The sequence below is a fragment of the Delphinus delphis genome, chromosome 13 (assembly GCF_949987515.2).
Source record: "Delphinus delphis chromosome 13, mDelDel1.2, whole genome shotgun sequence".
Lineage (NCBI taxonomy): Eukaryota > Metazoa > Chordata > Mammalia > Artiodactyla > Delphinidae > Delphinus > Delphinus delphis.
Window position 1 is genome coordinate 25863726 of NC_082695.1, and position 20408 is coordinate 25884133.

A 20408-nucleotide genomic window follows, 5' to 3' on the forward strand; every position below is an offset into this window, starting at 1 on the left:
CGGCTGTGAGCGGCGCTCGGGCGCGCGGGGCGGGGAGCCGAGCCGGGCCGGCGGCGGGCGGACGGACGGGGCGGGCGCGGGCGGCGCGGGCGGCGCCGAGGACGAGGCCGCGGGAGGGCCGGCCGGCGGGCGAGCGCCGCCGCCGACGCACACGAGGTGAGGGGCGCGGGAGGCGGGCGGCGGGCGCGCCCCCGATAGAGGGGCGTGGGCGGGCGCGCGCCCGGAGACGTGGGGCTGCTGCGCGCGTGGGAGGGGGCGGGACCCCCGGCTGGTCTGCCGCCTGCGGCGCTTTGTGGCCCAGGGCAGGCGGCGCGGTCATGGCACAAAGCCCCGCGCGCGGGTGTGCGGAGCTGGGCGGCGGGGAGGCGGGCGCCGGCTCTTTGTGCCTCTGCATCCGCGGTCTAATCCGAGCAGGTCGGCGAGCGGCGCTGCCTGACAGGCGGGCTCCTATTATGCGGGCGGCCCTGCGCCCGCCGCCGCCCCTTGCGGGGCGTTTCGCCGTGTCCACGACTGCGGCCCCGCGCCGTCCGTCGTTTCCCCAGTCTCCTCCCCGCAGGAGGACGGCTGCGCGCGGGCATGGTAGGGGCAGGCCTGGAGGGGCTGCTCCCCGAGGGCCGGGCCCTGCGGCTGGTGGGCTCGCTGCCCTGCCCCCAGACCTCTCTTTAGCAGGCGGCCGCTTGGCAGGAAGAGAAATGGGCTTGGGGGAGGGGGTCGGCTGGCAGGGGGAGGGGACCGGCTGGCAGAGGGAGGGGGCTGAAGGGCCCCAGCTTGTCACTCTCTGTTTATCTACTGTGATGGTTCATATTCACACAGGCTTAGCTGGGGTGGAGGGAGGCGGGGATGCCTCTCCCTGGGGGGTAGTGACTTACGGAGAGGAGGGAACGCGGCCAGATAATGCTCGCAGCGGCCCCACCCAGAACAGCGTGGGACTGCCTAGGGAAGGGAGCCCAGTGCGGATCCGGATGGCCCGGAACGGTTTTGAAGTTATTTATCCGTGTTTCTCCTGTTCCCTCCACCTCCAGTGCTTTTTCTAGTAGGGGTTGCCAAGCACATCTGGAAAGCTAGGTTCCCGGCCCCCCCACCCCGGCAGGAGGAGTGTAACCCGGGGAGGCCACCTCTCTGACATATGTGGTAGGGGGGAGGGGCAGAGCTTTGCCCATAGGAATCCTGTGGCTGTAGATTGTTGACTGATGTGGGGATGGCTGTGCCTCTTGTGCAGGGGGGAGGGGGAGAGCTGGCAGGTAGTGGAGGGGCCTCCAGAGATTCTAGGCTGAACTTGGAGGTGTTCTCCAGGGACCCCCGCTCGAAGGATGGAACTGGACCTTTCTGGAGCTAGCATTTATTGCTTCCTGGCTCCTGGCTTTACTTCTTTTTCTCCGTTCCCATCTGCCAGCGTCTGGACTCCCTGGGCCTTTCAGCAGACATTTTCAGGAGCACAGGCCATGTGGCTGGTCTGTAGCCCTGGCTCAAGGAGCGGACTTAACGCTCAGCAGAGCAGGGTTGCTGGCATGTTCTGAAAAAAAAAAGCAGATGGGCCGGCCTCAGGGTAGCCTCCAGAGACAAAGCTGTGTGGTGAGATTGCTGGTGTAGCGGGCTCTTAGTACCAAGGGGGTGGGGGGAATGGGAGGCTGATACTTGGGGGCTGAACTGAGTCCTTTGCCCCTGGAGTAGGTTGCCCTGCCTGTGAGTGAAATCGGTCCTGTGTGGTTGTACTTATTATGGAAATCTCTAGGTCCATGGGCAGGTAGTAGCCTAGGAAGGCTGGGAGGGGGCTTCCCACCTGCCTGCCTGCCTGCCTTGGGGTCAGTGCGCCCAGGTTGGTCTGCTTCCTGCGGGCCAGTTTTGGGGTGTTGCTGAGTGACTGTCCTCTGGCCAGTTGACTCAAGTGCTGGTGTGCACCCAGGATTTCTTCCTGCAGTGTTTTCCTGCCAGTTGTTGGGACTTGTAAATTAGACTGTCGGCTTTTACAAGCGATTCCTGAAAAGAAAAATCTCCCTCTGGTTGCTGGCTCTGCGTAGAGGAAGAAGCAGCCCGAGGGAGCCAGGCCTTTAATTAAAGCAAAACCGAAATGATTGCTGCAGTGGCTGGAAGGAGAGAAGGCAGCACAGGTGGGGCGGAGGTGATATGCCCTGTCCTGCAGCGAGGTACCTGCTGGGGACAGGTAGGCACTGTCCCGTCCTCTCTGCCTGGTCTTGGCCAGCAGCCCAGCCTTCTCCACAAGCTGCAGTCCTGGATTAATCCTCACATAGTGTTTTCTTTCCATAGATCAGATTTCTCATTTTGTTAATAAGCACAGCCTCCGATCCACTTGAAGTCAGCTGTCGTGGACTCAGAGCAACAGGGTTTTGCATTATTGAGCTGACAGGCCTGCTGCCTTCCCTGAGTCCTCATTGTTTGCCAGGGGGTGGGGGCGGGGGTGGGGGCAGTGCCTTTGAATCAGCAGCTCGCCCCCGTGGAAGGGCTGGCAGGGCAGTTCTCGAGAGTTGAGGAGTGAAGAAGGAATAAAGTTCAGTTTACCCGGGGGACCTGCTGCCCTGCCCTTTTTGGCTTGGCCTGTTGGCCTCCAGCAGTCAGCCCCACCCCACGGCCTGCCTGCCTTGCCCACTGGGGCTGAGGGCCAGTGCCCCCCGGGACTGATCACTAGAGGGTGGGGGCTCTTGTTCCTGACTCCTTCTGCAGAGAAGAAACCACAAGTCCTGTTCCTCCCGTCCTGGCCCTCGGAGCCTGACTGAGGAGGGACTCCTGGGGGCAGCGTGAGGGGCACTGGCCTCAGCACTGTTTACTCTCCTTGTGGCCTTGGACAGGGATTGACTCTTTGAGCCTTAGTGTCCCCGTTTCTAAAATGGGAACAGAGCTAGAGTTCACATTCACGTATCGCTGCCTTCCAGAGCTCAGCCTGGGGAAGACAGACTGGCAAACAGACGATCGGAGGATGGGGTGATAGGGCTGCACCGTGCTGCGGGGAGCACGAGGTGGCAAGGGCGGAGGGTGGGCAGCTTCAGGAGGGGGATTTTAATGGGGAGCGCGCGCAGTTTGGGGAGGGCAGTGCTGGGGAGACAGGAGAACGGTGACAGGAGTGTGGCCCTGCAGATACTGAGCTGCGAGAAGCTGGCGCAGGAGCACCCGCTGCGTGCTCCTGTGAGTCTCTTTCACAAGCTTTTTATCCGTTCAGCGAAGTTTTTTGAGAACCAATGCAGTGCCCAGCCCGTGTGGCTAGACTAAATCGTGCTGTTGCTCAGACTTGCCGCTAAGCGGTCAGCCTTCAGCTGGGATGTAGAGACACTGGGAGATTTCAGGGCTCGCTCTGGGTGTAGCACTCTCACAGACTTGGAGGTCAAGTAACTGGAGGTTAAGTAACGTCCTGGGGCTGCAGGGTAGGCACCTTTGGTGTTCTCTCTGGAGAGGTCAGAGATCCCATCCTGGCTTCCTCAGTTAGGGGCTTTCAGCCAGCTGGGCCAGTTAGGCTCTGCCTGGCAGCCGGCTGTGCTTCCTGCTGGGAGGGGCCTTGCTTAAGGGTTAGGGACCTGGGCTGGGGGAGGGCTCCAAGCCCCAGAACCTGGTGTGAGCTGGGAGTGGCAAAGCCAGAAAAGCAGGTGGGGGTGGGGTGCGCGTTGCGAGTGGGCCCCCAGCGCGCTTGGCGAGGAAGGGAAAACTGGGTGTCAACTCCAGACCCCAGCGCAGTCCAGGAGGGAAGGCCCGGGGCCGGGGGGCTCTGCTGAGGGAGCACAGTCTGGGAGGGTGTGGCCAGACTGTGGGGAGAGGGACCCTGAGACACTGCCAGGCTCAGAGCCCCGCCTCTGCCTGCCCTGTGTGGGTGGGTGGAGGGGTGGGGGAGCGTGGCCTTGGGGTTAGAGCAGGTCCTGTGGAGGGTCCCCTGCTGCTGAGCGTGTTGGCAGGGTGGGTGCCTGTTTCCTGTCGGGGGTCCACCTTCTCTGAGTGTGTGGGTGAAAAGGGTGGGGTACGGCAGGGCAGGAGGCTTGGCTCCTGGGGCTCCCGAGGCTCTCCCCTTCCATTCTGTGGGAATTCTGAGGGCCCCTAAGGAAAGGTGGGGCTTGGGCTTGGCTGGGGAGGGGGGCTTCCAGGTGGGCAGTTGACCTCTTGTGGGCCTGGAGAGGCCACTGGCTCTGGCACGGCTGTGGCCACTGTGCACACTGGTCCAGGATGCTGCTGCCGCTTCAGGTTTCTCTCCCAGCAGCACCTTGCGGGGGAGGGGGGGCGAGGGTGTTCAGGTGAATGTGGGGAGGGGCTGCTCCAGTGCCTTGGGCACAGCCCCCCCACATACACACAGGTGGTTGGAGGTGCTGCTCCCTTCCCCATGCTGGGGTCGCAGCCCCTTGGCCTCTTCCTCAACCTGGTTATAGGCCTTTTAAGGGGCAGGACTGTTCCATGGCCTTTGCAGTTCCCTTGCCTGCGCTGCTTTGGAAGCTAATGGTAAGCTCTTGGTGAAAACTTGTTCCCAGAGTGAATGAGAAGGGAGAGTAGAGTTGATGGCTGGGAGGGTGGGGCCTGGAGCCTCAGTGTCTGCCCCATGTGGACACAGGGAACTTACCCTGTGATGAGCATGGGCTCCACACTGACCTCCAGTGTGTGTGCTGTTCCCCGTGCTGCCTGGTGGAGGCCTGCCTGATGGTGCCCTGGTTCTTACCTCTGCATATCAGGATCACCTGGAGCTGGTGGAGCCCAGCCCGGCCCACCTCTAGGGTGGGCCCAGCCATCTATGCTTCCTAAGGTTTTTAAAATGAATCCAATGTGCAGCCAACTGCTTTAGCAGGAATAAATCTGTGTTGATAATAGAATCAGGGAGTGGTGAGTCCACAAAGACCAGCAAGGGTGGTCACAGACTGCCCGGTGGGGTTGTGCTTACAGAGCGAGCCAGCGGCTTCTGTTAGGTACCAGGGTCTTGGAGAAGCATCATGTGCAGAGGGGGCTCACCCTTTTCATGGTCCCTTTTCCTGGGGTGGCAGTGGGAGGGACCCCAGGCTGGTGAGTATTAAGGGGGCGTCTCCTAGGAGGTCCCCCGGGAAACACCTGCTGCTCTTGACCCCAGGACTCTTGCTCCTGCTTGACTTTAAGGGACTACCTGCCCTGGTCTCTTGGTTGCATTCTTGGGCCCTGGTTGGTCTCTGTGCCCAGGCATAGTGACCTTGGAGTTCCTCGTGGTTCCCTAACAAGCCCACTGTGGCTGCAGCTGGGGACCCCTGGGACCTGTATCTTTCCCCTTCTTTTTCTCTTTGACCTCAGGGTACCTGGGAGAGAGAGATGGGTCCCTGAGGTTATTTACGTGGGTAAGGTGTGTGAGGGAACTACTGACAAGGGGCCAGGAGGTGGGGTGAGGGCTGGGAGGGGCACTGGAGGTGGGGCTTCAGGTAAGGTATGGCCAGCCCAGCCCAACCTCCTCTGCTGGGACAGAACAATGGGCTGTCTTGGGGCTTAGTTCACGTCTGAGGGCAGCCAGGACACAAGACAGCCCCCGCCTGCTCTGGGCAGCTTACTGCATGCGGGAGGAGAGCAGCAAGGCCCTTGGGCGTGGTGAGGTCTGGAATGGGCCTGGTTGGTGTCCTGGGGGGAGGTGCAGGAAGAGCAACCTGGCCTGGGGCCAGGCAGGAGTGGGACTGAGTGGTCTGGGCTGGGCAGTTGGGGGAGGGGTGGTCCGGGGCAGTCAGGGTGTCCTCTGTCACTGTTTTTGGCCTGCGCACATCTTGGTAGACGGACCCATGTGTTCTCCCTTGAGAGTGAGTAGTCCTGGGGGTGGATTCCTGTCTCAGGTGTTTGGCCTCTTCACCCCGCCCCTCCCTGGGACCCCTTTGGTAGAAAAGGGCTGATGGTTTCTTTCCAGCAGGTGCTCCGGCAGCTCTGCTTGCAAACTGGGAGGAGGATGGTTCCCACAGAGCTCCTGATGGGATGCTGGGGAGGTAGCACAAGAGGGCTGGGCCTTCCCTTTCAGGATCCTATCCCGGGCTGGGCCTGGTGGGACACACCTGGGCAGTCCCGATTGCCTTCTCAGTCCCTGCTGTGTGAGTGGCCTGGAGAGGTTACGCACTTGGTCTAGAGTCCTTCTGCTGGGATGTGGTGGAGAAAGTCTAGGAGTAGGGTAACCACGATGCAACACACGCACGAGGGTGCATTGGACACGCGTGTGGACTCCTGCCGCTGAGCAGGGCTTGAGCCTGAGGGCAGCTGGGTTTTCATTTGAGTGGGGGGCAGACGGCTGCCTGAGACAGAGCCCGGGGGTCTGGTTCTGGAGCTGAGAGAGGCCCCTTCCCCAAGCCTCGGGGGCGGAGAGGACCCCTTACTGTGGTGGCTCTTCCCTTCTGCCCCTGGAGGCCTGGACCTGTGCTCTCACTTCCAGGAGGACCTAGGGGCTGGCGGCAGGGCTGGGCAGCCCGGAGCTCAAAACCAGGCTTGGGTCCTCCTTTTGGTGTTCTCTCAGCATAGGGGGCACCAGCTGGGGTCTCCCTCTGGCGTGTGGGGTTGTCTCTTGGCAGAGGGGCCTGGGGTCTGGGCAATCCCCGCTGGGCTGCAAGGGGAGGGGCCCTGGGCCACCACCAGCAAGCCGCTGCCAGGAGGCTGCAGGTGGGGGGGGGTGCTGGGCGTGGGCTCGGCTTGCCCTGTGGCTGTGGTAGGTGAACTCGAGCCCCAGAGGGGTGCGGGCAGGGGAGGGGATAGTTTCCAAAGTCCCACATTCCATGCATGTTGACGCTGATAAGGGCAGTGGGGCTGGCCTGGTGCCGTGGGCAGGCGGTGCACACCTGCTTCCCGAGACCCCTCCCTGCCTCCACTCTGCCCGCCTCTGGGGCTGAGCACCCAGTCCGCAGCCTGCAGGCGCCCGCCTGCTCAGGCAACACTGCCGCCTCTAGTTAGCAGGTCTTGGAGGCCCCACAGTGGTTTCTGCCGGCCTTGCCTCTAAGGGTGTTTTTGGAGGCCATTTAAAGTGGCATTTCCTTTCTTTTCTTTGAAATTCCTTACTCTCAGGTGTGGCCCTTTGCCTGGGATTTCAGCATTTGGTGAACAACTGTGATTTTGGGGGAAGAGGACTCTGATGTCAAGCCTGTTTCCTCCAGGTGCCAGACCAGACCTCTCCGTGCCTCATTTTCCTTGCCTGTAAAATGGGTTGGTAGAAATATTTGCGGTAACGGCCGTCAGCCGTTCTCAGAGTGGTTTGCAGACCCCTGGGGATTCCCAGGACTCTTCAAAATACTTAGACATTACTGGCCTTTGTCCCCGCACTGACACATCATCGGTGTGAAGACGTGGTGGGCAGCCCTGCCCGAGGTGCACACTGCATGCTCCAGCCCTGGGTGCTCGAGCTGGGACCACTGGTCTTCCTCATGCTGTTCCAGGGAGGCTGTGCAGGTGACCCAGTGGTGAGTCTTGACCCTGGAGGACACCATGTTAAGTGTTCTCTGTGGTGAGCTGGGGAGGACCCGGTGGATTCTCTTGCCTCAGACCGAAGCAGGACGTCATTCCAGGAACAGCAGTGTCTGCGAGCTGCTTTTTTTCATGGAATGTTAGTTTTACTTGAAAGAAGGGCTGACAGGCAAGGTGGTTGTTCAGACTTGGAGAATTGGTCAGACCTTTTCTCAAATGAGCAAAGTGAACCTTACCATGGGAAGGAAAACAGGTGACAGTTTTGCCAGCCATAGAGCCAGCAGAGGACAGGGACAGTTTTGGGAACCACTGTCCTTCACTGCGAGCCTGACTTGAGACCTCTTGTGATGGAAGCACTCGGGTTTTGGTGTCGTATAATGAAGTCTGACAACAGTGGGAAGATGTGATTGACTCGGGACCACTGTTTTCCGAATGACTAGCGCTCAGTGTTGCAAAATCCTGGGTGGATGTGAGTGCAGGGTAGGCCACTGGATTTTTGTGTAACCAGATATGAATTAGTCACCGATACAATTTCAGAGTCTACATTGCACCTTTTAAGAACCTACCACTTGTTGAGTTTAAGTGTAATAACAAGGAAGAATAGCCACCATTATCTGAAAAGGGTAAAATACCCCTCCCATCTGTCTGTGTGAGGTTGGATTTCTCCACAGACTTCAGTCAGAACTACGCATCCTCACTGGCTGAACGCAGGGCAGATGTGAGGATCCAGCTACGTCTGTTCAGCCAGGCGTTAAAGACATTTGCAAAAATGTGAAACAGTGCCACCCTTCTTGTTGATTTTCTTTTCTTTTGGGATAGTTTTTTTCCTCCATAAAAACATCATTTATGTTAACATAAAATGGGTTTATTGTTGATAATTTTAAATCAAGTAAATATTTTTTAAGTTACCAGTTTTTCTAACACAGTAAATAGAAGAGTAGCATACAAGCCACCAAAGAGTTCTTTGGGGGTCCTTCCTAGTTTTCAAGAATGTGGACAACAGTTTCTGACCGGTGGGCTAGGGCTGGGGCGGCGGGCGGGTGGCATCCTCCTTTACACCTCCCCTCTCCCCACCCCATCCTGTCCCCTCAGCCCTGCCTCTCCCCTCTGGCATTTGCTCCCCTAGCAAACCTGCATGGGAGCCTGCTGCGTGGCTGGAGCAGCTGTGGCCGTCAGGCTAGTGGGACGCAAGGTCCCTGGCCCCAGGAGCCTATTGGGTGGCAGCTGGGCAGCTAGTGCTGACGTTGGGTGGGGGGAGAAGTGCTGGGTGGCTTCGCTGAGGAGGGGGCACCCGGGCCTGACTGGTGGGGGCCGCGTGGAGGGGTGGCCTGGCCCTCTGGAAGCCCTCCATGGGCTGGCCCAGGTGTGGACTTTATCCAAGCCCTGGGAGTCCATTGAGAGCTGTAAGCAGGAGAGTGACTTGATGGGATTGGCGTTTGAGGAGAGAACTGAGGGTTGACAGCTGGGACCGCGGGGGTCGGATTCACATGCTGGACTTGTACGGTCCTTCAAAGTGGCTCCCGTCGGGAGGATTCTCCCAGGTGCAGGGGCTCTGGCTTCTGCTGCTTTCTCTTGGGACTGAGTGACACTTTCTGGGCATGTCCTGTGGGACTGGCCCCCGAAGCCCTAGTTCACACGGTGCTGCCCTGTTCCCGGCCATGTGGCTGCGTGCGGGGGTCCCCTGGGGTGGGAGGGGGTGCTCAACCCCTCCCTGGATCGGGAATACCCTAGTCTCTCCGCACCGAGCACGTTGGCTCCTTGTGGACCTGGGCTGTGCTGTGGGTTGTCACGAGTATGAACCACAAGGTGTGAGTTACGTGTGCACACATCTGGCTGTAAAGAGTGGGAGGCGTGCACCCTTCCCCCCACCCCTGTAAGAAATGGCCCCCACGCCCCGGGCTGCTCCCTGGGCCGCTCCTAATGTCACTGCTTTTCCAAATTTGGGGTTAACTGTTGCGAGTGTGTGCCGGTTCCCCACACTCGTCCGCATTCTTGGACAGCGGGTTTGCTCTCTGTGGACATAGAGCTGGGCGCTCATTGTGCTTTTGAGACTCACCCAAGTGCTGGGCATCACTGTGGTTCCTGCGCCCCGGCCCCCTCCTTGTCGTGTTCCAAGGTGGCACTGACCCCACATGTCATCATGGGGCAATGTCAGGGTTTCTGTTTTTGCTGCTGCCTGAGTAGCCCGGCTTTCACCCCCCTCCCCCAGCTCTGCTTCCTCAGGCAGAGAAGAGCCTGTTTATTTTTTCTGTCTCTAAACCGGGTTGCTTAATGCCAAACAGCCCTCCCAAGCGCCCCCGGGATGCCGTCTGAAGAAGCTCTGTGAGCACTTTTCTTTGAGTCCTGGGGGCCCCTCTGTCTGACTCCCTTTCTGAGCTCGGCCTCTCCTCTGTTGGGCCCGTCACATTACCTGCTGGACAGGTGAGACTTCTTCTCTGTAAGTGCCATCCTGCAGGCGTTTCAGGCACAGAGCCACAGGTTGAAATGTTTTCCACAGCGGTTCCCTAGTTTTTTCCTTAAAAATGGCTTTTTAAAAACTGGTAGGTGCCCAAGATGTGTCTACTTGATTTTTTTTTTTTTTTTTTTTTTTCCATTTTGGACTAAAACAACCTGATCCTTGATCTTTGGTTTAGCTCCTTGAGTCCTTGGTCAGAGGCCCTGGGCTTGGGGGTTGGTCCTTCACTCAGGGCAGGGATCCTTCTGTTTGACTCCCGATCCCTGAGGGCCTTGTCCAGCCTGGAGCTCCTGGGGCCGTTGTTGGTGCCTTGCTGGGTGCACTTGGAATGTCCTCTCCTCTCCTAAGCATGCCTGTCAGGATTTGAAGACCCCTCCCCTCTTCCTTGGACACTAGGATGGTTAAAAATGTCATTAGGTTGTTGCTGCCTTCAGATGGCAGGCACAGATCTGCCCGATAAGAGGTTTTAAGGTGGTCTTTATTAGGTGTCCTGTGGGTCCGTGGCTGGACTGTAGGGTTCCCTCCTGTCCTGTTGGTGCCGCGTCTTGTCTGGGGATTGTTGTGATTAGTTGGGGGTTCGGTCAGCTTGCTCATCAGGCCTGGGACGGGCCCTGCTGCCCCTCCTGAAGATTTCTGTGCACCTGTTGAAGCCAAGTACATCATAGTCATACCTAAGAAGTGTGCGCAGTTGTGAGCAACAGCGCCACGGACTCTTCCCAGGTGGACATGCATCCAGCGTCCATCCTGAGAGAAAACACCAGAACAGAAGGCCCTCGTGTGTCCTTCAAGCCCCCTCCACTCCCCAATCCCTCCCCTCACCCACCCTTGCTTTCCACCTTGACCAGAACTGGCTGTGTTGTCCCTTTCGGGTCTGGCTGCTTTGCTCAGCCGCTTGCTGGAGGCTCCCCGTGTAGGCAGCCAGGCCGTGGGATACGGTGACAGTCAGCTCTTCTTGACCCGTGCAAGGCACGAGTGCGAGGCTTGGCCTGAGCCCTGGGACCTGCCCACTGCTGGAGGGGCTCCACGCCTGCATGGCTTCTGGGACCCAGGGTTTGTGTGTCTTCAGTCTGGGTCTTTTTAAAGTCTGACCGTTCTCTTTTCTGCCTGGGATGACCTCTTTCAGTGTCTGGTCAGCTAGTTGAAGCCCGTCGTTGCCATCTGGCATCCGGTTTGGGTTTTGTTTTTCTGATTCCAGGGCCAGGCCGTTACAGGCAGGGCACAGGGCCTGGGTGCCAGCCACTGGGAGTCTCGACGGCTGCGTGGGTGGATGGGTCAGCTGCCCTTTCTCGGGGAAGGACTCCTATACCCTGAGGTGGTTCTTCCTGGTTTTCAGTCATGAAGTGTCTTCTGGTACGAAGGGATGATGATAGAAAATGCAGAGTATTTTTATTTTGTTTTTTAAATATTTGAGAGTCCTTAGTTAGTGTAAGACATAGTGAGCTTCTAGGGTTGGGTTTGAAGTTGTGATGTTGGAGTCTCTGTCCTGGAGGAGCCGTGGGCTGGGCAGCTGCTGCTCTGTGACTCCTGAAAGGTATCCCGGGGTAGGTGGGGGACGGTGACTCCTTTGCAGCGGGTGGCCCAGGCTCCCTGCACTCTGCCTGCCACCCGTGCCCAGAACCCCTTGCCCGCCCGCGGCCACTGTCCTGCCTCTAAGACGCCCGCAGTAACAGAGTGCCACCTCGATCTCTCAAGTTCTGGGGCCGCCTCCTTCCTCTTGACACCCATCACTGAGCATTTACTACCTGCCGAGCTTCGGGCTTTCTGGGGAGTAGAAAGCTTGTAACCCACAGTCCAGTGTGCGTGCAGGTTCTGGTTTTGAGGTCTGGAGTGAGGCCAGGCTGTCTGCGTTTCTCAAAACGCTGGGCTAGGGCCTTCCCTGGTGGTCCAGCGGTTAAGACTCCGTGCTTCCAGTGCAAGGGGCACAGTTTTGATCCCTGGTTGGGGAACAAAGATCCCACATGCCACGGCCAAATAAACAAATATTAAAAAAAAAAAACAACTAAAAGAAGAAACAAAAACCCTGGGCGATGCTGCCACTGGTCCCTGGACTGTGCCGGACACCCAGCAGGACAAGTAGGAAGTGGGGCTGGGGGCGCAGGAGCCAGCTTGCCTGGGCCTGTCTCCCTGCAGCAGGAGCTCCTTGCTCCTTTCCTGATCGGGATGCTCCCAGTTGGCCGTGCCGCCCCACCAGCTTCCCACAGGCTCCCTGCCTCCAGGCTCTAGTTCTTTTGCTGCAAGCAAGCCTCTTACCTAGAGCTCAGGCCCCTTCAGGTGGGGATGGGGGGCAGTGCAGTGTGGGCACAGTCTGGAAGTTTTCATAATGGTGACTGTGCTCCAGGCAACTCTCACCTGCCTCTCCCCAGTTCACCCCCTGTCTCACTGGCTCAACACTCTTCGCCAGACTCAGGCAGGCTGGGGGCCTCCCAGTGTGACCCTGCCCCGCACCCTCCCCGGTGCCAGCCAGCTAGCTGTGCCAGTGCCAGCAGGGGAAATCCAGCTGCAGGTACCCGGGTCGTCCTGGGAGTGGGAGTAACGGGCGGGTTGTAGGCCAGGGGTGAGGTGAGTGTGCAAGGCTCGCCCTGGAGCCCTGGAGAGTGGGGTTTGTGGTTGTGGCCCCGCCAGGCCTCCCCTCGTGGTGCCATGAGCCTCTTGGGTGGGAGTGCACATGTGGGAAGGTGGGGCTGCAGGCATTTGGGGGCAGACTCAGGGAGGTCGTGCTGGGGTGGATGGATGCCACCTCCCGCACTGCTCAGGGACCTGAGGGAGAAGCCCAGCCCCAGGCCCCGATCACCACGTCACCAGCGTGCTGATGGAACTGAGTTGTTAATTTCGTAGAAGTCTTGTCCGAAGGAGGGCAGGGCTCTTGGCATTCGTGGAGCCCGTTGCTTTCCAGGAGGATGGTCTGGGAGATGAGCCAGGAGCTGCTGGCCGGCATCCAGGTCTGGGCCAGATTACCCGCTGGACTCGCCCAGAGCAGTGGGTCCCACCCACAGCCAACCCATGTCTGGAGGGGCAGGCCAGAGAGGGCACAGCCTGGGTCCCCAAGAGTAGGCCTGCCCCTGGGTGGTGTAGCCCAGGTGAGGCCTGCTGTGAGGTAGGCTGTGGGAGGGGGAGATGAGGGGGACCTGCAGGCCGAGGCCCTCCTCCTGGCTCCCCTGCCCTGCCCCTGGGAGAAGGAGGTGCAGGTGTCTGTCCTCAGGGTAGGAAAGTCTGGAGTCAGGCTCTGCCACCTGCTTGCTCCTGTGACCTTGGGCAAGTTGCTTAACCCCCAGAACCTGTCTTCTTATCTGGCACTGGAGGTGGAGAGAACACCTCTGAGGCTTCCCCACAGGCAGGGTGCCCTCCAACTGGTATGGGGTGAGGAGGACCTGGGGCTGGGCCTTAGGCTCTTCTGGATCCTGGGTGCTGGGACCTTCCAGGCCTTCTCGCTCTGCCCTCCAGCTACCCTCCTGCAGCCTGGGAGGGGCCTGGCCTGCAGGGAGGGGCAGTGCTCGCACCTGTCGGGGCCACACCTGGAGCACCAGGTGGCCACAGCAGGGGTCGGCTGGGCCCAGAGTTGGGGGGGCAGTGGATACGAGTGTCTGAGGCCCTCAATGACACGGTCAGATGTGCTTAAGCCCCTAGGGGTATGGCGGTGGCCTGGTGTCCTTGTGACTCCCACCGCCAGTGGAGCCCTTGGTGGGTGCTGGGCAGCCCCCCCCCACCCCCACCCGACGCCGCTGTCAGCTGGAAGAGTCCTGTGTTCTTCTGTGACTTCTGGCTGTTGTTCTTTGGCCAGAAGGTGGTTAAGGAGCAAGAATAGCCTCCCATTGGGTGCTTTGGGCTGGGCCGGGAGCGAACTTTTCCGGGGGGGACCCAGCATAGCTCTGGGCTTCCTGCGGAAAGTGTGCTCTGGGGAGGGAGGAGGGGTCAGGGTTCCCGGGGACCTGGGTGACGAGGCCTGCCCAAAGAGGGGTGGGGACCCCTTTTTCCTGTCTTCACCCTTCTCTCCAGGACCCTCCATCCTGGCTGGGCGGGGCGAGTCATTTCAGCCAGGGTGCGCGGGGGTTCTTTGGGTGCTCTTTCTTGCCAAGGGAGATAGGACATTGCAGAGAGGGGCCCACAGTCTCCTGGGAGCATCGCCCAAGGGTGAAACCACACCCTGAGCTTGGGCCCCCCTTGTGGGCTGGAGGTAGGCATGGGATGCCCTCCTCTGTCTCCAGAAGGGAGGGGTGCCTGCCGCCAGGCTCCAGGGAGGCAGGGCTGCCTGCCTGTTCCCCAGGGGGTTCCACCTGAAGGCTAAAGGATGGAGCAGGCTGAGGGCCCAGGCTTCCTGGCACCCAGGTTCTGGGCTCAGTGGGTGTCCAGGCTAAGTTGGATTGGCTCCTGTCGGAATTGGGGTTGGAGCCATTTTCCTTGGCTTCCTGCTTAAACAAGGGCCACTTTCATGTGGAGACCTCCTCTCATGGCCTCCTGCCCTCTGTGGGTTCCAGGAGGGGAGACCTCCCCACGAGCCCTGAGCCCATGTGGACCACCTGACGTGGGTGGGGCCTTGTCTTGCCTGGGATCCCTGTGCAGCTGTAGGGACCTGGCCTTGGGCATGTGCTCTGTAGGCCCCGGACCTGTCCTCAGTGTGTGTGGGGTCGGGGCCAGGCGGGGGCCAGCCTCCCTGGCTTTTCTGAGGCCTGAGCCTGGAGGGAAGAAGAGGAAATAAGATCTCAGTCAGGACCTGTCTCACGTCACCGTGTAGCAGCCCTGTTGGGGAGCTGGGTGCTGGCCGTCCTGTGAACAGAGACCTGGGAAGGTGATCCAGGCCCCTCTGTTCACAAGAGAGCAGAGCTGCCCCCTCCCCCCCTTCCTTGCCGGGGTCAGGGTCAGCCCATCTGGGGACAACCACGCACCCATCTGACTGACCTGTCCCACTGCCCAAGATCCTGGGCATTCTGGAGCCAGTGCTCCGGGTGGGCAGTGTGGCTGCGCTGGGCGTGGGATCCTTGGGGCTGATAGGCACGCTGCTGGGCCTGCTGCCAGGTGGCTGCTGGGTGCCAGGAGCTGGGGCCAGGCGGCAGCCTCATTCCAGCCCGTGGTGGGCTCCTTCCAGGGCTGAGCACCAGCCCCGTACCCAGTGGGCATCCCGCTGCCAGCTTGCCTGGCCAGCCCCACGGTGCTGTTTGTAGCCCTCTCTCCCTGGCTGCTGTGGGCTCTCCAGGGTGGGCACTTGCTGCTCCCACACCCGCCATTGAGCCGGAGGGCAGAGGCCTCTGGGAGGGAAGGAGCAACACTTTCTAGGGGTCTTGGCCCTCACCTGTGGTGAGGTGTGTCCTTGCTTATGGACACAATGTAGACCCACTCTTGGCCCAGCCTGGGGTGCCTGACAGGCAGGGCAGCTTCCTGGTGGATGTGCACTCCCAGCAGGCAGCTCTGTGCGACACCACCCCACCCCTGCCCGGCGGAGGGCACAGCCTGCTCTGCCTGGTCCTGCTGGGCCTCCCTGCGGGTAGGTCAGGCTCGAGGGCAGTCACTTGGTCAGTCGCTGGGCCTTTTCCAGGCTGCAGTGACCAGGCTGGTCGACCTGATCTCCAACAAGGGCGAGGAAGCCCCAGTTGCAGGGTCTGGCCCAGGCTGAGGTGGTGGGCATTGTGCCCGGGCGGGGCTTGGGTTGTCGTTGGGTCTGGTGGGGTTCCTGATGTGGCTTCCCATCCTTTCTCCTGGGCCACTCTCACTGGCGGCGGCATTGCGGTGGTCTCCGCCCCCCTCCCCAGGCAGGGTTTGGCTCCGTCTCTGGCCTCTCTTGGCCGGGAGCCTGATGAGGGGCCCAGGCTGCCCTCGGGGAAACGTGGACGCTCTCAGGCTGCTGGACCTACAGAGCTGGTTCTCCTGCCCTCTGGGCTGACCGTGCCCCCCTCCCCCCAGCAACCCCTGCAAGAGGGGAGCTGTGCTTGGGGCCGAGAGACAGCTGGCAGGCTGGAGCCGAGGCCTCCCGGCCACCCTGCACCCCGGGTCTGGTCACATTCCTGAGGGACCTGCTGAGCCTCCCTGGCCCTGGGGGCGGGGGAAGGGCAGGCAGGGATGGGCTCTGGGCTGCTGCAGGCCTCCTCCCCCACCCCTGGCTCCATTCCAAGGGCGCCCAGGCCTGCTGGAGTGGGGGACAAGGAGCTGGAGCCTCAGGACCCCCTCCCGCAGGACCCAAAGCTCTGGGGGGGGGGCAGGTGGAGCCCACCCACATCTGGCAGCAGCTGCCAGTGGCCTTGGCGGGCTGGTATTGAAAGGGCGAGCCTGCAAACGCCATGTGGTCAGGCTGGGCTGGGCAGGAGGGGGCTGGGCGCTCTGGGCGGGGGTGGGGTGGGGGGTGGGGGTGGGGGTGGGGGGAGAGCAGACCCGGAGGGAAGGGAAGGAAAGGAGCAGGAGAGCCAGAAGCGGTTGAGACTGGTTCTTATAAATAGCCCGTTGCACCAGCGCCTCCAATTTTGACCTTTTGTTATGTAAATGTGGCCAGCCTGGAAAGGGCCTTGCCCAGGCCTCCTGCCACCACGCCTGCCCGCCCTCCAGGAATTGTGTGCCTGCCACCAGCTCCCCCAGATCTAGGTAGCCCTTGCAGTATCCTAAATCTGTGGGGGTGGGTGGGAAGAGGGTGCAGGCGAGCTCCCCAAATTTGCGTTCTTCCTACCACGGGGACTGACTGTGGGCACTATGACCACTGTCTCTTGCCCAGCTGTCTGGGCGTCCCAGCCAGAGAGACCCCCAGACCTTCCTGGGAGCGAGGTCCCCCAGCACCTCCCCCCTCCCCTTGCTGATGCCTTTGTGGGTGACCATGTCTGTCTGTCTTCCCTTCCCCAGGTGACCAGGCATTGATGCACCCCCAGGGAGGCCACGCGCTCAAGGAGGCCACCCCCGCTGGCTGCTGCTCACATGGTTTCTGGGCCCCTGGCACTCCGGTAGGTCAGGGAGGGGGAGCTGGGGGCGGGGGCGGCAGAGGGAGGATGTTTGCTCCTCCTCCTTGGGACTCTGGGCAGCCTGCAGCTCTCAGCCTGTGTCCTGGCCTGCAGTCCTTTGTGTGCGGGCAGCGCTGGCAGCATAGAGGGGAGGCTGGGGCTTGGGGAGGAGGGCTGCTGTGGACTCACTGGCTCTCGGAGGCCAGGACCTCCTGCCCTCGGCTAGTCCCCTTGCCAGTTGTCCTGGGTGCTGGGGCTAGGTGTCTAGGCCAGTGTGGAGGCCGCGCCTTGGGCTCTTTGTCCCTGCCTGGCTGGCTCTGGGGGCAGGGAGTGGCGGAGGGCTGGTTTCTGCGCGATCTGGGCTCCAGCTTCTGAACAGCCTGACAAGGCCGAGCTGGCCTGAGGTGCTTGCTGCCTCCTGCTGTCAGGCCCTGAGTGCCGGCCCACGTGGTCATTGGGTGCTCAAAGTCTTCCTTGGGGCAGGATCATGGGGGGTTTTCCTCTGTCTTTGCAAACAAGGGCAGGTACGGACCAGTGGGAGGAAGGCAGGTGGGTGCAACCCCTCCGGGCTCTGTCCTGAGGGAGGCAGGGCTGGGCGCCTGGTAGGAGCTGATCCCAGGTGGGGGAGGCTCAGAGCAGTCAATTTCTCTCCGAGGTTGGGCCGTGAGCAGAAGGACATGAAAGCCCCTTGTCGGCCTCACGGCTCAGAGCACCTTTGGGAGGGCACGAGCTTCGAGTGGCTGGAGGGGTGGGGAGCCACGGCCGTGCGCTGTGACCCTGCTGCCCAGTGGGGTGGGTGCATGGTTGGGGCACGCTGCTCCCAGAGACCCCTGTGCACACTGCCACGCAGCCACCACAGAATTCCTCTGCATGTGTTTTCCTCAGTGACATCAGTTAGCATCTGTGCCAGTCTGGCGAGTTTCCCAGGCTCAGACAGCACTGCCTGCCCTGCCCAGAAAGTCCCTGGGGCCCAGCGGTGCCAGGGCTTGGCCAGGCTGCCTTTTCTTCTCAGCACCTGGAGGCCCAGGCAGGGGGTAGGGGGGATGGGTGCTCAGTGCCTGTGGTGGGGCAAGGCCTTGTGGGGTGGGGGTGGCAGCTGGGCTGCAGTGTCACGTGATGCTGGTAAACCTCAGAGTTTGGGAAGCCTCTAGGGTTGTTGGAGAGAGACCCAGCCTAGAGCAGAGGTCGCAGACCAGAAGCTGCATGTTTGATCTGGCCCACGTGGTATTTAAGGAAAAAGAAGCTTCATTTTGCATGGGGTGATTTCACCTGAAAACCTGGATTTCTGGCTTGTCTCGAAAGCTGGGAAGCTGCATGCCCACGTGAGAAGTCCAGCCACCCAGCACCTCATAGACCCCTGCCTTTGGGTCTATGAGGCCAAAGACGGGCCAAAGACCTTTGGGTCCCATCTGGGCACGTGGTTGGCTTCCTTTAGTGCGGAGATGATACCTTGGGCCAAGTTCAAATCCCAGTTTCGTTGCCTGCCACCATGTGCATTGTCCTCTGTGTTTTCAAGTCTGCAGATGGGCTGGTGCCGCCCCCCTTCTCAGGCAGCCTGGGTGGCGTGAGTTCCCTGCCCAGGTGCCGGACCCCAGGAGGGTCCCCCGCTGATGCACACGCGTACCTGTTCTTGCCCGCAGGTGGTGCGTGTGGGCAGGGCGTGGGGACATGGGGCCCGACATGGAACTGCCCAGCCACTCGAAGCAGCTCCTGCTGCAGCTGAACCAGCAGCGGACCAAGGGCTTCCTGTGTGACGTCATCATCATGGTGGAGAACTCCATTTTCCGGGCCCACAAGAACGTGCTGGCCGCCAGCAGCATCTACTTCAAGTCCCTGGTCCTGCACGACAACCTCATCAACCTGGACACGGACATGGTCAGCTCCACGGTGTTCCAGCAGATCCTGGACTTCATCTACACCGGCAAGCTGCTGCCCAGTGACCAGCCAGCCGAGCCCAACTTCAGCACGCTCCTCACCGCCGCCAGCTACCTCCAGCTGCCCGAGTTGGCAGCTCTCTGCCGGCGCAAACTCAAGAGAGCTGGCAAACCCTTTGGCTCCGGGCGGGGTGGGGCCGGCCTGGGGCGGCCACCCCGCGGCCAGCGGCTGTCCACGGCCTCTGTCATCCAGGCCCGGTATCCGGGGCTCGTGGACGGGCGCAAGGGGTCCCACACCCCCCAGGAGCTCCCCCAGGCCAAAGGCTCCGATGAGGAGCTCTTCCTGGGCGGCTCCAGCCAGGAGAGCGCGCACGGCCTGGGTCGGCCGGTCTGTCCAGCCAGCGGGGAGGCCGGCCTGGGTGGCTGCAGCACCAATGGCAGTGGTGGGGGCTGCGAGCAGGAGCTGGGCCTGGACTTGTCCAAGAAAAGCCCCCCGCTGCCCCCCGCCACCCCCGGGCCCCCCCTCACCCCCGACGACCCAGCCCAGCTGAGTGACAGTCAGCAAGGCTCACCCCTCTCGGCCTCCGCCCCTCCCGTCACCAACAGTGCCTCTTACGCCGAGCTGGGGGGCAACCCCAGTGAGCCCATGGATCTGGAGGGGGCCGAGGACAACCCCCTGAGCCTATTGGAGGGGCCGGGCGGGCAGCCCCCCCGCAAGAGCCTCCGGCACTCGGCCCGCAAGAAGGAGTGGGCCAAGAAGGAGCCCGTGGCTGCCTCCCCCTTTGAGCGGAGGGAAGCAGCGCCGAAGGGTCCCTGCCCAGGGGAGGAGGCTGAAGGGCTTGGGGACAGGGTTCCCAACGGCATCCTGGCCAGCAATGCGGTGGCGGGCGGGCCCTACGGGGAGCCCTCATACCCCTGCAAGGAGGAGGAGGAGAACGGCAAGGATGGGAGTGAGGACAGTGGGCAAAGCGGGAGCGAGGGCGGCAGCGGCCATGCCGGCGCCCACTACATGTACCGGCAGGAGGGCTATGAGACGGTGTCCTATGGGGACAACCTGTATGTGTGCATCCCCTGCGCTAAGGGCTTCCCCAGCTCCGAGCAGCTCAACGCGCACGTGGAGACGCACACAGAGGAGGAGCTCTTCATCAAGGAGGAGGGTGCCTATGAGACAGGCAGCGGGGGCGCCGAGGAGGAGGCCGAGGACCTGTCAGCGCCCAGCGCAGCCTACGCAGCCGAGCCCCGGCCCTTCAAGTGCTCGGTCTGCGAGAAGACCTACAAGGACCCGGCCACTCTGCGGCAGCACGAGAAGACTCACTGGCTGACGCGGCCCTTCCCCTGCAACATCTGCGGCAAGATGTTCACGCAGCGCGGCACCATGACGCGCCACATGCGCAGCCACCTGGGCCTGAAGCCCTTTGCCTGTGACGAGTGCGGCATGCGCTTCACCCGCCAGTACCGCCTCACTGAGCACATGCGCGTGCACTCGGGCGAGAAGCCCTATGAGTGCCAGCTGTGCGGGGGCAAGTTTACGCAGCAGCGCAACCTCATCAGCCACCTGCGCATGCACACCTCCCCCTCCTAGAAGCCAAAGACCCTTGTTGGCCTGCGGGCGCCCAGGAAAGCAGGGGCACAGTGGCCAGGCCCCAGGTGTGGGGCAGTTCCTGGTGCAGCCCCCCCCCCCCCCCAGAGCTTTAATCCACAGTCTGTACCAAGGAGAGAAGCGGGCAGCCAGCACCCAACCCGAGTGCATGTGGCTGCTGCGCCGTCTGCCTCCTGATCCTGCCCGGCCCAGTTCCCCGT

The 20408-nt window shown here is 61.4% G+C and overlaps 1 protein-coding gene across 1 annotated transcript; it reads left to right on the forward strand.

The window, feature by feature from the left end:
* Positions 1-76: 76 nt before the first annotated feature.
* HIC2 (HIC ZBTB transcriptional repressor 2) lies at positions 77-20190 on the forward strand. Its single transcript, XM_060029470.1, has 3 exons — positions 77-156; positions 16640-16737; positions 18375-20190. The coding sequence occupies exons 2-3, from the start codon at positions 16712-16714 to the stop codon at positions 20188-20190; spliced, it is 1842 nt and encodes a 613-aa protein (XP_059885453.1). The 5' UTR covers positions 77-156; positions 16640-16711.
* The last annotated feature ends 218 nt before the right edge of the window (positions 20191-20408 follow it).